The 17,451-nt window shown below is 50.8% G+C and overlaps 1 protein-coding gene across 5 annotated transcripts; it reads left to right on the top strand.

Annotated features, from left to right (window-relative positions):
* The first annotated feature begins 226 nt into the window (after positions 1 to 226).
* On the top strand, positions 227 to 14,514 carry Tmem171 (transmembrane protein 171). 5 transcript variants are annotated; one of them, XM_055598465.1, is made up of 7 exons: positions 227 to 460; positions 2,208 to 2,303; positions 3,079 to 3,460; positions 3,609 to 3,834; positions 7,278 to 7,994; positions 11,906 to 12,041; positions 14,231 to 14,514. In XM_055598465.1, exons 5-7 carry the CDS (start codon positions 7,358 to 7,360, stop codon positions 14,427 to 14,429), a joined length of 972 nt encoding a protein of 323 aa, XP_055454440.1. In that variant the 5' UTR covers positions 227 to 460; positions 2,208 to 2,303; positions 3,079 to 3,460; positions 3,609 to 3,834; positions 7,278 to 7,357; the 3' UTR covers positions 14,430 to 14,514. The 5 variants fall into 5 exon arrangements, with proteins under 5 accessions (XP_055454440.1, XP_055454439.1, XP_055454438.1 ...); XM_055598464.1 differs by having other exon boundaries at positions 3,079 to 3,834; XM_055598463.1 differs by lacking the exons at positions 227 to 460; positions 2,208 to 2,303; positions 3,079 to 3,460; positions 3,609 to 3,834 and adding an exon at positions 4,404 to 5,212.
* The last annotated feature ends 2,937 nt before the right edge of the window (positions 14,515 to 17,451 follow it).

Raw genomic sequence — 17,451 nt, 5'->3', positions numbered from 1 at the left:
AAAATCGACACGTTCTCCTTTGAATTCAGGGAGCGTTCTCTTCTCTCCTGAGTAACCACAGAGGTTAAAAAGAAATATATTTATTGATGCCCTCCATCTGTCATACTGTTAGCCTTCCTGGTAGGTCTTGTTATCCCCATAAGATGGCAGAGAACAGAGAGGCATGGAGAACATGTTACTTGCCCCAAGGCCGAGCAATTAGTAAAGTAGCAAAGAAAAATCAGAATTCAGCCTATTGCATTTTTATAGGCTTCTTATATGCTGGGAGGAAATCACTCATTCTCAGGGGTCCAGTAGACAGCGGAGAACTGAACGAATAACAAAAGATGCCAGGAAACCACCATTTTTCCTTCCGACTTTTCAATAAGCTGCTTTCTTCCACCCCTCAGAGTAGAAGCTGAGGCCACCGAGTGAGTGATGAGGGCTCTCCCCGAGGAAGCTCATAAAGGTTTTACTCCAGGTGAGTTCTGTCTCCCTGGAGCAAACGCATGCATTCCACCCTCCTGGTATGGCTCCCAGGCCCTCGGGCAGCGCTGTTATCAGCCACGGGAGAGCAGCAGCAGCATCCAGGCTGTAAAATGACTGCAAAGGGTCGTCTTTGTGGTAGAATCAGTTGAGGTACTCAGCCTGAACCTTGAATTCTGACTAGACGGTCAGCCAGCCCATGTCGCCGGCCCCTGGGTTGTGGAGGAAAAAAAGAAAGTCCCAGGAATACTGGCAGCAGCTGCTGCGAAGCTGGGTGGTCGGACTGGGCAAGGCAGCTTTGGAAGGGTGTCTCGGAGGCCTGGCGAGAGTCTTGAAACATGGTTCCCAGGATCCATGTTGGCTGGCTCACAGCCGCCTGAAACTCCGGTGCTTCTAATACTCAGGCCACTGTGGGCACTGCACTCACATGTGCACATAGTCTTACACACACACAAACACACACACACACACACACATGTATAAAAATAAATCTTAAAAAAAAAAAACCTCTAAAAAGTTAAAGAAACAAATAAACCAGTAGTGTTGAGAATGTGGCTCAGTACAAGCCAGTGCCTAGTACAAGCCAGGCCTTGAAACCGTTATCTAGCATTACAAAATAAGTTAAATAAAATATTAAGTAAATGAATTAATGAATCACCAACCCTTGCTTCTTAGAAGGCTAAGGCAGGTGATTGCTTAAACCAATAAACTATATGCTCCAGGCCTGTCCGAGAGAGTCCAACTAGAAAAGAAAAATCAGATCGTACTTAAGCAGTTAAACTCGAAGCCCTCCCTAGGACTGCCCACGGTATCGGGTATCTTCAATGCCCTGTTGAATGGCAGGCCTTCCCTCCTCTCAGCTCCTGGTGTTCCGGAGACCCTGCTGGGCCTGCTTTGTGGGTGTTTGCTCTCCAGTGCTCAGTTAGCATCCCATGTGTCCTCATCCTTTCACTCACCTACTTCAGCAACCCTGGCCTCCCGCTCTTCTCCACGCAAACGCCCAGCTCAGAGCTTTTGTGCTTGTTTTATGTTTTGTTTTGTTTTTGAGATAGGGTTTCACTGTGTATAGACCAGGCTGTCCTTGAACTCACAGAGATCCATCTGCCTCTGCCTCCTAAGTGCTGGGATTAAAGGTGTGCACCACCACACAGCCTTTTTTTTTTTTTTTTTGTATTTTTAATTAAGTTAAAAAAACATTTATGTGTATGGGTATTTTGTTTGAATGCACGTCTGTGTACCAACTGCATGTCTGGTGCTGGCAGAGGTCAGAAGAAGGCTGTGAAACGGGTTACAGACAGTCGTGAGCTGCCATATAGGCCCTAGGAACTGAACCTTCTGCTCTTAATAATGGAACCATCTCTCTGTCCCCTTGCTGTTTGTCTGTTTGTTTTGGCTTTTTGAGAAGGGGTTTTTCTGTGTAATAGTCCTGGCTGTCTTGTGCTCACTCTGAGACCAGGCTGGCCTCGAACTCGCAGAGTGCCACCACTTCCCGGCACCCCCTGCTGTTTTTAGGGAGTATTTTTACTTTATTTATGTGTATGTGTCCTTGTGGGTATCAACCACCTGTGTCTGGTGCACACAGAGGCCAGAAGAGAGTGTCAGATCCTCTGGAACTGGAGTTACAAGTAGCCACAAGTGTGAGTGCTGGGAACTGAGCTCCCCTTTGGGTGCTTAGGAAGAGCATTTCTCCAGCCCCCATGCTGCTGTTAGCTCACCTGAAGTATTCTTCCTCCTCCTTCCAGGCATTATAAAATGTGTCCACAGATGCTTTGACGTGCAAGCTGGTGCTTGATCTGGTGCCTCGGTCCTGCGGACTGGAATGAAGTGGAAGGAGTGAGGTAGAAGCTCAGGGGCCACTTTACGAGAGGCCCTGCGTTGTCCTGCCTTTAGCTTGCTCTGAGACGGCTCCCACGAGGAAAGCGTGTGTGTGTATGTGTGTGTGTGTGTGTGCGCGCGCGCATGTGTGTTGCCCCAGCCCCAGCCCCAGCCCCAGCCATACACACCTACCACTCTGCCCTGCAGTGTGACAGCAGCCTTGGGAGAGACCCCAAACCAGACCCAGCTAAGCCACTCCCAGAAACCGACCTCTTTCATGACCCTCAGCAACTGGGAGAGACAGTAAATCTATTGTCAGCCTCTGTGTTTGGGGGCTGTTTGTTATGTAACAATAGACAGTGCGTAGCTTCCTCATTCCCATCAGGTTTGTGCTATGCCGCCGTGTAGACGCCTCCAGTACTCAGTCCGTTGAGAGCAGTACCCTCCATCCCCCTCCTCCACGCGTTGCTCTCCTGAGCTTTCTAAATCTCTGTCTCTCCACTGAATTCTCTAAGCGTTCAGTAAATATTTCCTGACTGAATAAATGAATACTCACCTCTGCTTCATTCTCCCATATTCAGGGGCTGGATGGATCTGGGGCGTATCCAATTTTTGTTTTGTATTGCTTTGTTTCCAAGATGGCGTCTCACTGTGTAGACCAGGTTAACTTGTACTATAGCTCCGGCTATCCTTAAACTCATGATCCTCAGCTTCCCAAGGCTATGATCATAGGCCTTCACTACCGTGCCTGGCTTCACCCAATTTTAAAATCTTGTTTTTGTTGCTGTTTTTCTAAAGGTTCTGTCTGGATGTATCTTTTCTCACCACCTAACGGCTGGAGAGGGGACCAGCCTTGGATCTTGCAGCTCTCCCCCAGGACCAGGCCTGGTCTAAGGACGTGTCATACTTGACAGATGATGAGTTTCCAGGGCTTTGATTTAGTCCAGCGGGCTCCAAAAGACACAAACAGTGGCTATCCCAAGGGGAGACTAATCGGATTGCCCTTGGTGCCAAGACATTCGAGTCTGTCATGGGTGGCAAGCCCGCAGTCATGTGGTACCAGCGGGGCAGCTGTATCAACAGGCCCCTTCCAAGGCTCATGCAGGACTCTGCCAGAGACTGGCTTCCAAATAAACGAGGGGGGACGAGCCAGTGGGCAACGGACGTGGAACCGTCTGAGGTGAAGAGCTGTTAGCAGGCCGTGGCCGGAGGGGGCTAGTCCTGTGTGAGAGCCTGAGCCCTTAGAAAGCCCATGGCTCTCCACTGTTGTGCCATAGCCGTTGCTGGTTTGCTGCCCATTAACTGGGTATACCTTGGTGCCTTTCCAGAAGGTGACTGGCATACCTTGACACTTTGACCAGGATTTCTCCACCCAAGGCCCAGATGACTGCAATATCCTTGGGATAGTTTCTTTATTGATCTGTACAAGTCCCTCCCTGGCACCACAAGACCGAGTCATAAAAGTGTTTTCCAAGTCCACAGCACGTGCATTTTCTGGGTGATGGGGAAGAACACTGCTTCCAGCACATCGCACTGTTGGCCGCATCCGAGCAGGTACAGCGGTCACTCCAGCTCTGGCTGATGCAGCTCCTTATGGGTCAACTGGCTTGCTAGGTCCCCATCTACTGATGACCCTCACCTATGGCAACCGCAGGCTGCTGGTGAAGGCAGGACGACCACAGAGCCAGCTGGGAGCTGAGTGCTGGTGTTAGCCATTGTGTAAGCCTACCTTGTTGGAGACTCAGTGCTCAGAGCCCCAGATTCGAGAAAGCCCACGTCTGGCCCAAGAGACAAGTTTGTCCCCTCTACTCGGCACCCCCATTTCCGTGGCTATAGGCGGGAACCCCCTTCTCACCCTTCCCACTCCACCAGCCCCAGAGCTCAAGGTAACTCTTTAGCCCTCTTTGCTCAGCCTCGGCCTCGTGACTCTTCTCCACCTCTTCTTACCAAGCCTAATTCATCCATAAGGAAACTAACAAGAATGGACGGGCTTTCAAGGAGACAAGAAGCTAGGAAGGAAAGGCAAGGTGGGAAAGTCCCCACAGCTCTGGGTGTCTCCGTGTCTGGGCCCAGAGCACACTTGACTCACCCCTCACAGCGGCCTGACCTCTGGAGTGGAAACTAGCACAGTTGGATGCTTGTCAAGTGTCACGGGGCAGGTTACAAATAGCACGGGGATTAGCAAGCCCATCAGAAACTCCAAGGGCAAGGGCAGGAGAGTTAACAGTTTAATCCCCGTGGACGGGTGTTTTATGGCAAGGGAGGGCTACGTGCACATATATGACCAGGAAGGGACAGAGGGTTCTGGGGGATCCGCTTCAGTCTAGGAGCTAGGCCCTCAGGTTAAACGATAGAATAGAAGGTCCCTCCCGGTCTCAGCTGTCCCCATGTTCGCTTGTAGAATGCTTGTAGAACCCCCGTCGAGGTCTCAGAGCAGTTAGGTGAACCCCCTCAGCAGAGGACCAGGGCCCTTGGCTTTCTTTCTTTGTTGGTGTGCCCGGGGCTCAGACATCCCGCAGCCTGTCCCCTCCCCCTCGGCACCTAGGCTGCAAAGAGACCAACTCCTCCTCCTCGTCACAGCCCCACACAGCCCCGGGCTGCCAGTCTCAACTCGCTGGTGTCCCCCCCCAACCCCAGCTTGGTGGAAGGTGCCCATCTGCCAGCCAGTTCCCAAAGCTTGCACGGCCAACTCCTACCGTCCCGGGGCCGGCGATACCGCCCCTAGCTCGGCGCTCCGGAGCGGCGCGCCCGTGCCCCGGGAGGGCAGCACCCGGCGGTGGCCAGCTCCCACCGGCCAGCCCTGCCCTGCCCCGCCCGCCCGCCGCGCCCGCCAGTCGGGCAGCGCCTGGGCCCGTGCGCGCGGAGGCGGCCCGGGCGCGCAGAGGGCGAGCGTGGAGCCAGGCGCGCGGCGCGGAGCCCTGGACCAGCCCAGGTAAGCGGCGCCCCTGGGGCCGCAGCGACGCTCGCCTCTCCTGGTCTGACTTTGCCAGCTCCTCCGAGCGCGGGAAGCAGGGAGACGCTGTTGATCTGGGTCTCGCTTTTGGAAAAAACAGAGGGTGTTTAGGGGGCGGGTTTGGCTTTGCCAGGAAACCGAGTTGAAGGTAGAAAAGGTTCCGTCTCTTACGTATTTTGCGCTCTATTTGGGCGCCCCTGGGTGTTGGCGTTTTGGGCACGGAGGCGATCTCCACCTCAGTTTGGATCAGGCACACGTACTTGGTGTCCTGGGGAGTGGGGTGGGGGGTTACAAATCTAGTTTGGCACTTCTATGTTGCCGCTTCTTCTACTGTTGGTGTTTGGGTATTTGCCTCAAGAGAACTGAAGCCCACGAACAGCCGCAAAGCTGAAGGTACCAGGAACAAAGTGAGTCTTTCCTAACAGAATCAGGCCGGTGCTCGCCTGGGAACGCAGCAGTGAGACTGTGTGACTCAGGGAAAGATGTGCTTTAAGTTAGAAGGATGCCTGAAGTTCTGCCTGAAGTTTTCCAGCTTCGCATCTTCACGGAGTGTAGCTTTTCTAAGAGGGCGAGACAAGCTCACTTCACCTCTTGTTGCCGGTTTTTTTTTTTTTCCCTCCACTTCTTTCTGATTCTGTCGCACTTTGGGGGTGGCGGGGGAGGAGAAAGTACTTTTCTAGGGCGGCAGCATCACATGTCTACCTTCTTCACTCAATCTCGGCTTCCTTACACACGATTCTAGTTTCTCAATGGTCTCGGCCTTGGAGCCGTGAGCTCCTTCATGTCGGTCAAGAATGTGAACGACAACGTATGTTTTAAAGTTTTCTGTCTGAATATATCCTTCCTGACTTGGTGGACCCCTACCCTCAGTCCCTGGAGCGAGACTGGTTTAAAGATCAATGCTGTGTGCGTGTGCGCCAGCATTCACCGCGGCTTCGTGAAGTTCGTATATTATACTCTTTTGTCTTGTTTTTGTTTTATTTTGAGGCAGGGTCTCCCTGTTAGGTAGCCCCGGCTGTCCTGGAACTCACTCTGTAGACCAGGCTGTCCTCGAACTCAGAGACCCTTCTGGCTCTGCCTCCCCTTAAAGGTATTTGCCACCATGTCTAGGCAGTATAAAATACCCTTGAAGTATAAAACACTCCTGTGTGGTTTCTGTGAAAGGTGCTTTTCCACTAGGTAGGCCCCACTTCTGTTTTCGCAGCAAGTTTTGTCAGCCTTCCGTGCTTTCCTCTGTGTCTCAGCCTCTGTGGGAGCGGGAGTCCCCTTAAAGCAGAGTGACAGCCTTGCCCGTCTGCTGACCCGAGGGCCCTGTCTGCTTTGGGGCTGGCCTTCACCTGTTGTGCCAGATTCTCCCAGGTCACGCCAAGGTCCTGAAACTGAGCTGCCAGTGGGGTGGGGTGTCAGGGCAGCCCCAGACTTTGCTTCTCAGGAACTTGAGAATCACATTTTGATGGAATTAACTTTAAAGTCTACAGACCAACTGTCTTTCTGAACCACCTTTTGGTTCTGCTGAAATTGCTGACCGTGGGTGGTGTAGCCTGGGAGGAAGGTGAGAGATGAAAAGTGCCGGGGTCTTAAACAGGAAGTGGAAAGTTAGCTACTGGACAAACATTTATCAAAATGGTCAGAGCAGCTCTGACTTGATACAAGGGAGCTATATATCAGAAAATTATCCCCGTTGCTCTTCCCTTATCTGCCTTTTTTTTTTTTTTTCTTGGCCTGGAGAAATGAGTAAGACTCAGAACAGGAAATGATAAACCCAGTCATTTTATTTATTTTTAAAAAGATTTTCTTATCTCAGAAGCATGGTAATTGAATTTCCTCTTTTTTGATATATTCATGAAATTACACATTTGGGAGTCTTTGGATGCCACTTCTCCTGACTCAAAGGCCGAGTCACTGTTCCACAGTAGACCTGTTGCCTGAGTTCCGCCTCCTGACAGGTCACCCTTCTGTGATTTCTGCTACGGCCAGCAAGAGATCACAGCTGGTCAGAGATACCTGCACCCACTGTAATTCTGCATTTATTTTCTGCTTGCAGAACCTGAAACTGCCGGAGGGAAGGAGACGCATTTCCCCTCCAGGCCGGGGAACAACCAGCAGGCCTTTTCTTTGCTGGTCATGTCTTCCGTGGGAACTGCTGAGCCCGACGGGGACCAGAGGGACAGACATGTCAGCAAGCTCATCTTCTTCCTCTTTGTCTTGGGTGCAGTCCTGCTGTGTGTGGGGGTCCTACTCTCCATCTTTGGGTACCAGGCATGCCAACATAAGCCCCTCTCACACTGCAGCATGGTGCTGAAGATTGCTGGGCCTTCGTGTGCGGTGATGGGGCTGGGAGCTGTGATTCTGGCTCGGTCCCGGGCACGCCTGCGTCTGCGGGAGAGGCAGCGGCGAGGCCAGCAGGACCCCGACCAATCCTTCTTCTGTGGAGAGAGCCGCCAGTTTGCCCAGTGCCTCATCTTCGGGTTCCTGTTCCTGACCAGCGGCATGCTCATCAGCATCCTGGGCATCTGGGTGCCTGGGTGCGGCTCAGACTGGGCACCGGAGCCACTGAATGAGACGGACACCGGAGAGACAGAGCCCCAGATCTGTGGCTTCCTTTCGCTGCAGATCATGGGGCCCCTGATCGTGCTTGTGGGATTGTGTTTCTTCGTGGTGGCCCATGTTAAGAAGAAAAACAACCTGAGTTCGAGCCGAGAGACCTCTGAAATGGAAGGCGGGCACACCCCCAGCACGGAGCCTGTCCACATCACTGTAGGTGAGAGTCTCCTCAGATGCGCACTTGCTCCAGTCAGTAGCGGATGTTGCTTCAAGGCTTAACCAGGCTTCCCTAGGTCTGGTATAGATTTCTCTCCTCAACTCCTGTCTCATACATGTACACACACTTGAGCACACAGATACTCTATACACACACACACACACACACACACACACACACACACACCCCTGTGGTATGCCTTGTGGGAATTCTTCTAGTCCCAGCCACACTATTATTTAGCAGAAGCATTGGGGCAATAAGTAATGACCTTGACTGAGGCTATGGAGCAACTTTAAAGGATAATGAGAGAAGAACCAGGAAGATAGCCTTGAAGCCTTCTGTTGCCTTAGGGACCAAACAAGTGATCCCCATTTCCCCATTTCCTCTCCTGCTGGGATGGAACCCTTTCAGTTAGGGGCAGTTTCGGGGTTCCGCTCACTGACTACCACCTACAGACACAGGCTCTCCTCACGGAAGGGCTGGGTACTGAGGCCTCAGAGCTGAATAAGAGAGGGGACAATAGGTGAGGGCCATGTCTCATGTTTGGGATGTGTGAAGGTCTCTGGATGGAGGAGTGAAGTCACTGGGCCTCCTGAGGTAGCAGGCTCAGAGGGGAAGAGAGGATGGATTCGTAGAATGTACTGTTCCAAACTAGGGTAAATGCTCTGGCTCATTTCTTCATGTATATAAATGTTTATAGTGACAACATGAAGATCATAATAGCTAGCACTCACAGAGGGTCTAACCCTGTGCCAAACAGTGGCCTTGTATGAAAGAGCTTATTATTTGAGATTCAGTCATGCTGAAAGCAACCCATCAAGGCACACTTAGCACCTCCATGTGAGACGTGTAGAGGCAGAGCCCCAAGGTTACAAGTGAGTAAGTGGCAGGGAGCAGCTAGCTAGATGGACAGACACACACAGTCTAGCCTGTGCCTGCGTCTTCCGCAGCACACGCAGATGTGATTCTGTTTTACGGGTCACACGTGTTCTTAGAAGGCAGTCCAGGAGATCTGAGGAGACATGATGTGTCATGTATGTTTGTCATGTATGTTTGCGTCTGAGGTAAACGAGTGCTTCAGAACGCTCCTCCGCTGGCCTGGGGTGGTAGGATTTTGAGAGGTGCCCTTGGGGTTTACCAGAAGGGGCCTTCTCATGAGCAGGTGGCTGCCATCTGGTGCGAGCTGGAAGCAGAACCGGGGTACCACTCCAGAACCCCTACACTTGTCTTAGCATGACATTCAAGCTGCAGGTGTGAGAACTCACTTTCCACCTCCCCTCTGGTGCCCATCACACCCCTGAATCTCTGGCCTCTTGCACTTTCTTCTCCATAAGGTTTTGGAAGAGGCTCCATGGGTCTCAACACTGTTCCATTATGGATATGTTCAGTGCTAGGCCCTGGCCGTGTGAGCATGCATGAAGAGGACTGTTTATAGTGAAAACAGGCTACAACAGGCCTGCTCTGTGGGCTTGCTTCACAGGCCCTTGATGCCACAGTATGGAGTTAAAGTGAATATTTGATTTCAGTTCCTAGACCTACTAAGATCTTTTTTTTTAAAAAAATCTATCTGTCTATCTATCTATCTATCTATCTATCTATCTATCTATCTATCTATCTATCATATTTTGGGACAGGGTTTCTCTGTGTAGCCCTGGCTGTCCTGGAATTCACTCTGTAGACCAGGCCGACCTCAAACTCACAGAGCTCCCACCTGTCTCTGCCTCTCTGAGTGGTGGGATTACAGGCATGCATTTGAGACAGGGTCTCACTGTGTAGCCCTGGCTATCCCGGAATTCACTCTGTAGACTAGGCCAACCTCAAACTCACAGAGCTCCCACCTGCCTCTGCCTCCCGAGTGCTGGGATTAAAGGCGTGTGCTACACTCCTGGCTATAATTTATTTTATTTTTATCTGTGTGCATGTTTAGGGATATACACATGAGTGAGGGTGCCTGAGGAGGCCAGCAGAGGGTGTTGAATCTCCCAGAACTGGAGTTACGAGCAGTTGTGAGCTGCCTGACTCGGGTTCTGAGAATCAGGCCTGGAGCCTCTGAAAGAGCAGAGTGTACTCGTAACTCTCTAAACCATCTCCACAGCTCAACCCCCAACATCCAGTACAACTCAGATGTATCCAAAGCGCCTTTCCACAAACAGCTTAGGGACCACATGCCATCTGCTCACAGGACAGCAAGACTTCATGAATTCATTCATTTTCTGCACATCTCTGTGACCTCAGGGAACGGCTGAGTCCAGGGGACAGAGACAGGCAGCTGGAAGTGTTTCTTCCTCAGGCAAATAAATGGCCTTAGTGGGTGATAGGGCTGAAGGTGCCTTCACCAGGCGTTGGAGGCTAACGGGTCCGCCCTGTGAGGTGGTGGTTAAGGCTGGACACAAACGGCTCTAGAACACAGGGGCTCTGTTCAGAGTGAACAGACACAGAACCAACATTTTTTTTTTTAAGCTGGGCTTCACCTATGCAGCTGAGGCGAAGGTGGGGCACAGTGTGGCACAGTGTGGCATGTTGCCATGAGAGTACTGTACTCAAGCAACTCTGCACTTCATCCAGCAGCTGGATGGTGAACTAAGTCTCCCAGCAGAAGACATACCTGGGAAACTGAGGGGACATTTTACTGACTCTCATAGATGCTTTAATTCAAACACCTTTGATAAAGACTGAGTCCATATTGCCGCAGGAGAGCTCATGGCTCTAAATAATAGGCCAACTTTAAAAAAAAAAAAAAACACAACGTGGTAGCCTATATGTACCACAAAACTTGCTAGTTTAGGGCTGTGTGTGCTGCCTTTAATCCATGTTTTAAATACCACATATTTTAATCCCAGCACTCAAGAGGCAAAAATAGGTGGATCTCTGTGAGTCTGGGACCAGCCTGGTCTACAGAGCAAGCTCTAGGCCAGCCAGGGCTACAGAGTGAGACCTTGTCTCAAACAAACCAAAACAAAGAAAACCAACCAGGCAGAGGCAGGGGAATGTTTGTGAGTTTGAGGACAGCCTGGTCTACAGAGTGAGTTCCAGGACAGTTAAGAGAAACCCTGTCTCTAAATGACACCTGCCCCCCCACCCCCCAAAGAGAGAAAACCAACGAAAACCAAAACAACAAAAAACTTACTGGTTTAAGCATTTTAAATTTTCATTTGCTTTTATGTCCTGTGAGTGTGTCTGTATCTGCATGTGTGCACATGTGTATGCAGATGGGGGCTTGAAGGCAATCTTGGGCATCTTTCTCAGTCACTGAGCACCTCAGGTTTTGCGACTGGGGTTCCAGCTTTGACTGAAGATTGACAAGGGTCCTCCCATTTCTACCATCTGGAGCTGGAATGACAGGCACACACCGCTCTGACCACTGTCACCCATGGGTGCAGGGATGGGTTTGAACTCAGGTCCTCCTGCTTGTGAAGATACCACTTTACTGCCTGAGCTGTCCCCTCCCCATCCCGGCCCAGCCCTATTTTAACTGTTTTAGAAATATATAATCTGCCAGGCGGTAGTGGCACATGCCTTTAATCCCAGCAAGCAGGAGGCAGAGGCGGGTGGATCTCTGTGTTTGAGGCCAGCCTGGTCTGCAGAGTGAGTTCCAGGACAGCCAGGGCTGCACAGAGAAACCCCGCCTGGGGGGGGAGGGGTAACATTATTAAATATGGTCAAAGTATTGTAATAAAATCATCACCATCAGCTTCCAGAACTTTCCCATCATCCCAAACAGAAACACCTGTTAGATAGCAGTCCCCTCCCAATGTCAACCTATTCCCTGTGACATGGAAATGTCCCAGGCCTGCTTTTCCATTCCAGAGGGCTCAGGGGAGTTCTGACCCTTTAGGGGGCGGGGGACAAGAGCGGCGTCGTTAATTTTGCTGTTTGCTTTTTTCCTAACGCATGGCTCTGTGTCTCCCCAGGTGACTCGGTGATAATATTCCCGCCCCCTCCGCCACCTTACTTTCCTGGGTCTTCAGCAGGGACCCCATCTCCTGGGGCTCATGGCTCACACCAGGTGGAAAACCCACCTTCGTATTCCAGCCTTTTTAACCACAGGTAAGACTTCCTCTTGAACATCACCAGCAGGCATGTGTAGTCACTTTAGGCTGAGGCCTGAATCCAGGCCAGTGAGCTTTAAGGTTTGGATGTAATGACAGACATTAGAGGGCCCCCGTATCTGGTGGCATGTCAGAGTTCCTGCTTCCCTGAGTGATGAAGGGTTGCTAGGAAACCTCCAAGCATCTTAATTGTTCCTGTAACTACCCATCCGCCCCAGAGAGTTGCAGTGGGGTCCAGGGACCTCTGCTTTAGTAACTTCGCTGTTTCAGATGGCAGAGAGGTTCCAGGCCCCAGGGCGCCTGGCCCTGCTAGACCCCTTCCTTCAAAGTTTCTGGGCCACAGAGCTTTGAAGAATCACTGAAGAGAGGTAGATGGTCCATGCCTTGCACCACATCAGCAACAGCAAGGGTAGGCCGAGGCAGCAAGAACCCAAGACGGTGTGAGAGAGTAAGAAGAAGGCTTACTTTGAGGAAGCAGGGAGACACTGGTTTCCAGAGTGAGTGACAGGAAAGGCAGTGAAGGAGGTCACACAGGCTAAAGGTGCATCTGGGATAGCTGCAGGTGGAGGGGCCTCGAGAGAAGACCTTTGCGGTGGACTTCTGGAGCTGGGTCCCAGGAGAGAGGTGGTGCTGCTACGGCGCTGCTACGGCGCTGCTACGGCACGGCAGAAGGCTTCCAGGCAGATGTTCCAGGCAGTGTTGCGTAGCGGCCAGTGTGTGTAGCCCCAGATACTAATGGAGTGAGGGAGTGAGGGGACCCACGGAGAGAGAAGGGAAGGTTGTTGAAAAACATCCCTGGACTATCTTGACAATGGGGGAATGTGGGCATTTTTCAGAGAAGTTAGGCCCAAAGGACCTGGTGCCCATAGCTGCCATCACTCAAGAGTCTCCCTGGGGAGCTAGGAGAACCTCAACATTCAGATAGAGTAGGTGGCAGTCCGGTGAAGGGGCCAGGGGACACGTGCCCATCATCAAGGCACTGGAGGAGCATGAAGTTGCCTGTTTGCCACAAAACTAGCTGAAGAGGCTTTCTAAGAGAGGGGGAAGGAGGTGAGCAGAGGACAGAGCAGGTGCCTGAGTTGCACAGAGCTGGGGAGGTGAGCGCAGGTGTTTCTGTGCAGAAGAACCAGACAACTGGGGACAGACATCTAATAATGAAGGCTGTATTTTTTTTTCCCTCCAATGATTAAGCTTCCCCAAACCTAAAACCAAGGTCTAGGGGCTTTAGCTAAGTCCTTGTTGAGGCTGCTGTGTGATTTTGGTACCTCCCGGTTTGGCTTTCCTTGCATTATTTCCTGATTTTCATGGCCACCCTAGGTGGAGGCGCTGCTACTACCATCAGGATGTTATAACTAAGGTCGGGGAGGCTCCTGAAGGTGAATGGAATAGCTAAGACTGCCTTCAGGGGAAGCAGCAGAGTAGAACTGAGGCTTTGGCCCCTGCTGTTAGAGGCCCCGCAGTGACTGCTGGTGCTCCCTGCCTCCCACCAAGCTTTAGTGTTTTAATTATTCTGTTTGCACGTGTTCACCTACCTCGTGTCCCCTTCAGAAGACAGTGGCTGTGCAGGAGACAGTGCTGGCACACCAGCTATCTCTAGGTGACGAGTGAACCTTTAGGCTTAGAGCCTTTCTATTGACAAAGTCAATGATGGCAGGAGCCAGGTTGTCTTAACATTACAGCCAATTCTAAGAAAAATAAGGGATAAGGGGCTGGCAAGATGGCTCCCCGGGTCAAAGCCTTTGCTGCCAAGCCAAAGACCTGAGTTCAGTCCTGGAGACCGGTATGGTGGAAGGGGAGAACCAACTCTGACCTCCACACATGCACCATGGCACATGTGCTGAACACACACACACACACACACACACACACACACACACCTTTTTAAAAAGAACAAGTATGGGGTAAGGACTGAACGAAAGAACGAAAGAAGATCTTAAAACAGAATGAGCAAGCACGGTGGTACGCTCCCTCAATCCCAGCAGCACTAGGGAGGCCGAGAGGTAGGCAAATGTCTGTGAGTTTGAGGTCAGCCTGGTCTACACAGAGAGAAACTGTACCGACAACAGCAGCCACAGGGTAGGAGAAACAGCTCCTAGCCTGGGCTGAGGCTCTTGGGAGCACGGCCCTCGGTAAAGCCCAGTGCTTAAGGGCTGACTCTGTTTTCATGATCTTGTTCTCTGTTTCCAGCAGGATCCCGGCTCCTGAGAGCCAGGGCACAGCCTCTGAGAGAGAACAGGAAGTCATATTCACCATTTCTGGGTCGTGTTCATCCCCTGAGAGCTCACGCACTGGACATCTTCCACTGGATTTGCCCCCTAGATATGAAGAGAAAGAAACTGCCCCAGCCATGCCCTTGGCTGAGCCTTCTGAGCCATCCCGACCATGAACTATGGACTCCAGCACAGTTTTATATATGTCATAGATTACTATTTTATTTACTTTGTTTTTTAATAAAAAATACAGTAACATTGGCTGTGTTCTCATTTTTCTGCTATGGCATCAAAACGAAGTGAACAGTGTTCCAGGTTAGACCCTGTTGCCTGTGTTTCAGATCCTCCCAGGTACCAACAGGATTTGCTTACTGAGCCCTACAATGCTGGGGGAAACCAAATGTCTGGATTACAGAAAAAAGAGAGTCTGGGAGAAGGCATCCCAGCCCAGGGGCTGGGGATGCCAGCCGTGCCCTATAACAGGTAGGGACTGAGGGATTCTGGGAGAACCTGGAGGCCGGGTCCACTTGCTATGTTAAATAGGCACTTTGGCTGTTTGTCCCGACTTTGAAACCTAACATCTGTGACAGGCTCTGGCCCAAGTCTCCCTTCTGCCATGGAGGTTCTGCAGTAACCGGCCTCCACATGGCCAGACCTCTGATGAGAGGCCATAGCCTCTGCTGAAGGCAGAGACTTCATTCCCCAAACTACGGAAGGCCACAGGCTGACCGGGTGGCACAGACCTCCGTGACCACGAGGTCAGACTTACTTAGCTTTACAACCACATAAAAGCAAAACCCTCTGTCACAAATCCAACTTCGAGCCACTGAATGGGCTCTGGGTTATAAATGGAGGCTTGTCACTGAAGCAATCCTACCTAGAAGAATCACGTAGCCATTTTAAACAGACAGCCACAGAGGGAAGTGACCGTAGTGCACCCTTTGTCCTAATTTTAAAATGTGAATAATTAACTTTCCAGGAGGAAAAATAACACAGACTTCTAAGAGCACTTCAATCCAATAAATGTCCAGTTTAAGAACAGATTAGAACTTCTGGCCAAAGAGTCACCCTCATTTACCGCAGTGTCTACCCTTTACTTTCCTGGCCCTTTCCACTCCTCTCCCCCACTCTCTCCTCACATGGACAGGCTCACGGTCAGGTTCACTCTGGACTCCCCCAGATGTCCCTGCTTCTGGCTATGCTCTCCCTTTTAACCACAATAAACCTTCTCCTCCACCATACCAAGGAGCAGTCACACCCTTCCTTCCTTTTTATTTATTTATTTATTTGTTTATTTACTTATTTATTTGTCATTCAACAAGAAGGCACATTTTTGTCTGTCAGGGTCAGATTGGGGCGACAGATTCTGAGAACCTACTCAGGGCTTCAGCTTTCCTTGCCTCTTGGTTTTAACAGGGCCAAAACGTGTACCAGGAAAGAAGAGATTTATTTCTGGTGCTGAGGCTTGAACCCTGGGCCTATGCATGTTACGCAAGTGTCCCAGCATGAACCACATGCCCAGCTCAAATTAACCATTCTAAAGTGAAAACTCGTTAGCATTTAGCTCACGCCCTGCACTGTAATCACACCTTCTTCGTAGTTCCCTAGAACAAAGGCCCACGCGCACTGAGCAAGCATTCCCCGTTAAACCCTTTCACGTCCTCACACCCAGCTCCTCACAACTTCCCACCTGCTTTCTGCCACTCTGGATTAATCTGCTTTGGATATTTCATAGAAGTCAGATCCCACAATACAAGCTTTTATGTTGGACTTCTCTTGTTTAGTATATTTTGAGGTTCATCCATGTTGTAGCATTTATTACTACTTTGTTTCTTTTTGTCTGGTCAAGTAATATTCCATGATATAGCTATACCACGGCATGCTTATCCATTTATCTACTGACACAACACTTCTGAATTTTCCTGTATCCTCACCAACACTTGTTTTCCTTTAAAAAAATAAATTGCAACTTTCCTATTGGGCATACGGTAGCATTTCATTGTGGCTTTGATTTGCATTTCTCTGATGGCTAAAGATGTTGAACGATGGTTGATTTCAGTTGTCAGCCTGGCAGAATCTGCAGTCACCTGGTAAGGGAATCTCAATGAGGGACTGTCTAGATTAGCTTGGCCTGTGGGCAGGTCTGTGAGGAATTGTCTTACCTGGGTCAGCTGAGGTAAGAAAACTCACTCTGAATAGGGATAGTATCAGCTCCTGGGCCGGGCTCTGCATGGAATGAAAAGGAGAGAATGAACTGAGCAGTCGGCTTCTGCTTTCTGACTATTGATGGGGGGTGGGGAGCGCAAGCCAAAGAAAGCCTTTCTCCCTTAAGTTGCTCTTGTGAGAATATTTTATCACAGGAAAGGAAACTGTGATGGAAGCTGATATTGAGAAGTGGGGCTGCTGCCCTGAGGAGCCTGAGCGGCAATTGTTTGGCCTTTCAAACTGTCTGTGGCTGGAATGTGGAAGAGCATGGCACTCTGGGTCTGAAGGCCCCCAGTGAGCTGGAGCAGAGCTTAGCAGCCCATCCTGGTGGGAGCTAGGAGAACAGCAGGCCTCAGGGGCCTGGCTGCTGGCCTTTTGCAGAGGACGGGGATCTTCCTGGGAACTGGGCTAGGGACCATTTGTGTAATTTTGGCCAAGAATATGGCTCCATTTTACTCCTGTCCTGAGAACCTGAGCAAAGCTCAATTTAAAGATGATGGGTTGAGTTGTCTGGACGTTTCAAGGCAGGATGTATTTTCAGGCTGGTGAGGAAGAAGCCACTGTGACTGAGAAACGGATCAGCGGGGTCACAGAAGACTCTCCCACACTGCACTGGGAGAATGCAAACAGTGCGCCAAGAGCAAAATTGGACATGTTAGAGGCTCCTCCTCGTGGCCCACACGCTGCTGCTTCTGGAGGTGTGGGGGGAGGGATGCTGCTCGGGTCATTTTAGAGTTGGGATGATTCTGTCAGAATGGACAAGTACTTTCTTATGATACATCCCCAGCCACACAAGATCACTCAGTTCTGGAGTTTGCCTTTCAACCTCAGGCAGGACTTTACTTCAGCAAGGCGTGGGTTAATGGCTTTAGGAGGTAGGGACTGGGGCGGGCAGGGCATTAATCAGGCCATCAGGTCGGACCCCCATGATTGAGTTTTGGTGGTTTTCTAAGACAAGGGACAGAGAGCAGACACAGAGGAAAATGCAGGCAA

The sequence above is a fragment of the Psammomys obesus genome, unplaced genomic scaffold, assembly GCF_907164565.1.
Source record: "Psammomys obesus unplaced genomic scaffold, mPsaObe1.curated_primary_1811, whole genome shotgun sequence".
Taxonomy (NCBI): Eukaryota; Metazoa; Chordata; class Mammalia; order Rodentia; family Muridae; genus Psammomys; species Psammomys obesus.
The sequence above is the reverse complement of the archived record's forward strand: the minus strand, read 5'-3'. Positions and strand labels throughout refer to the sequence as shown.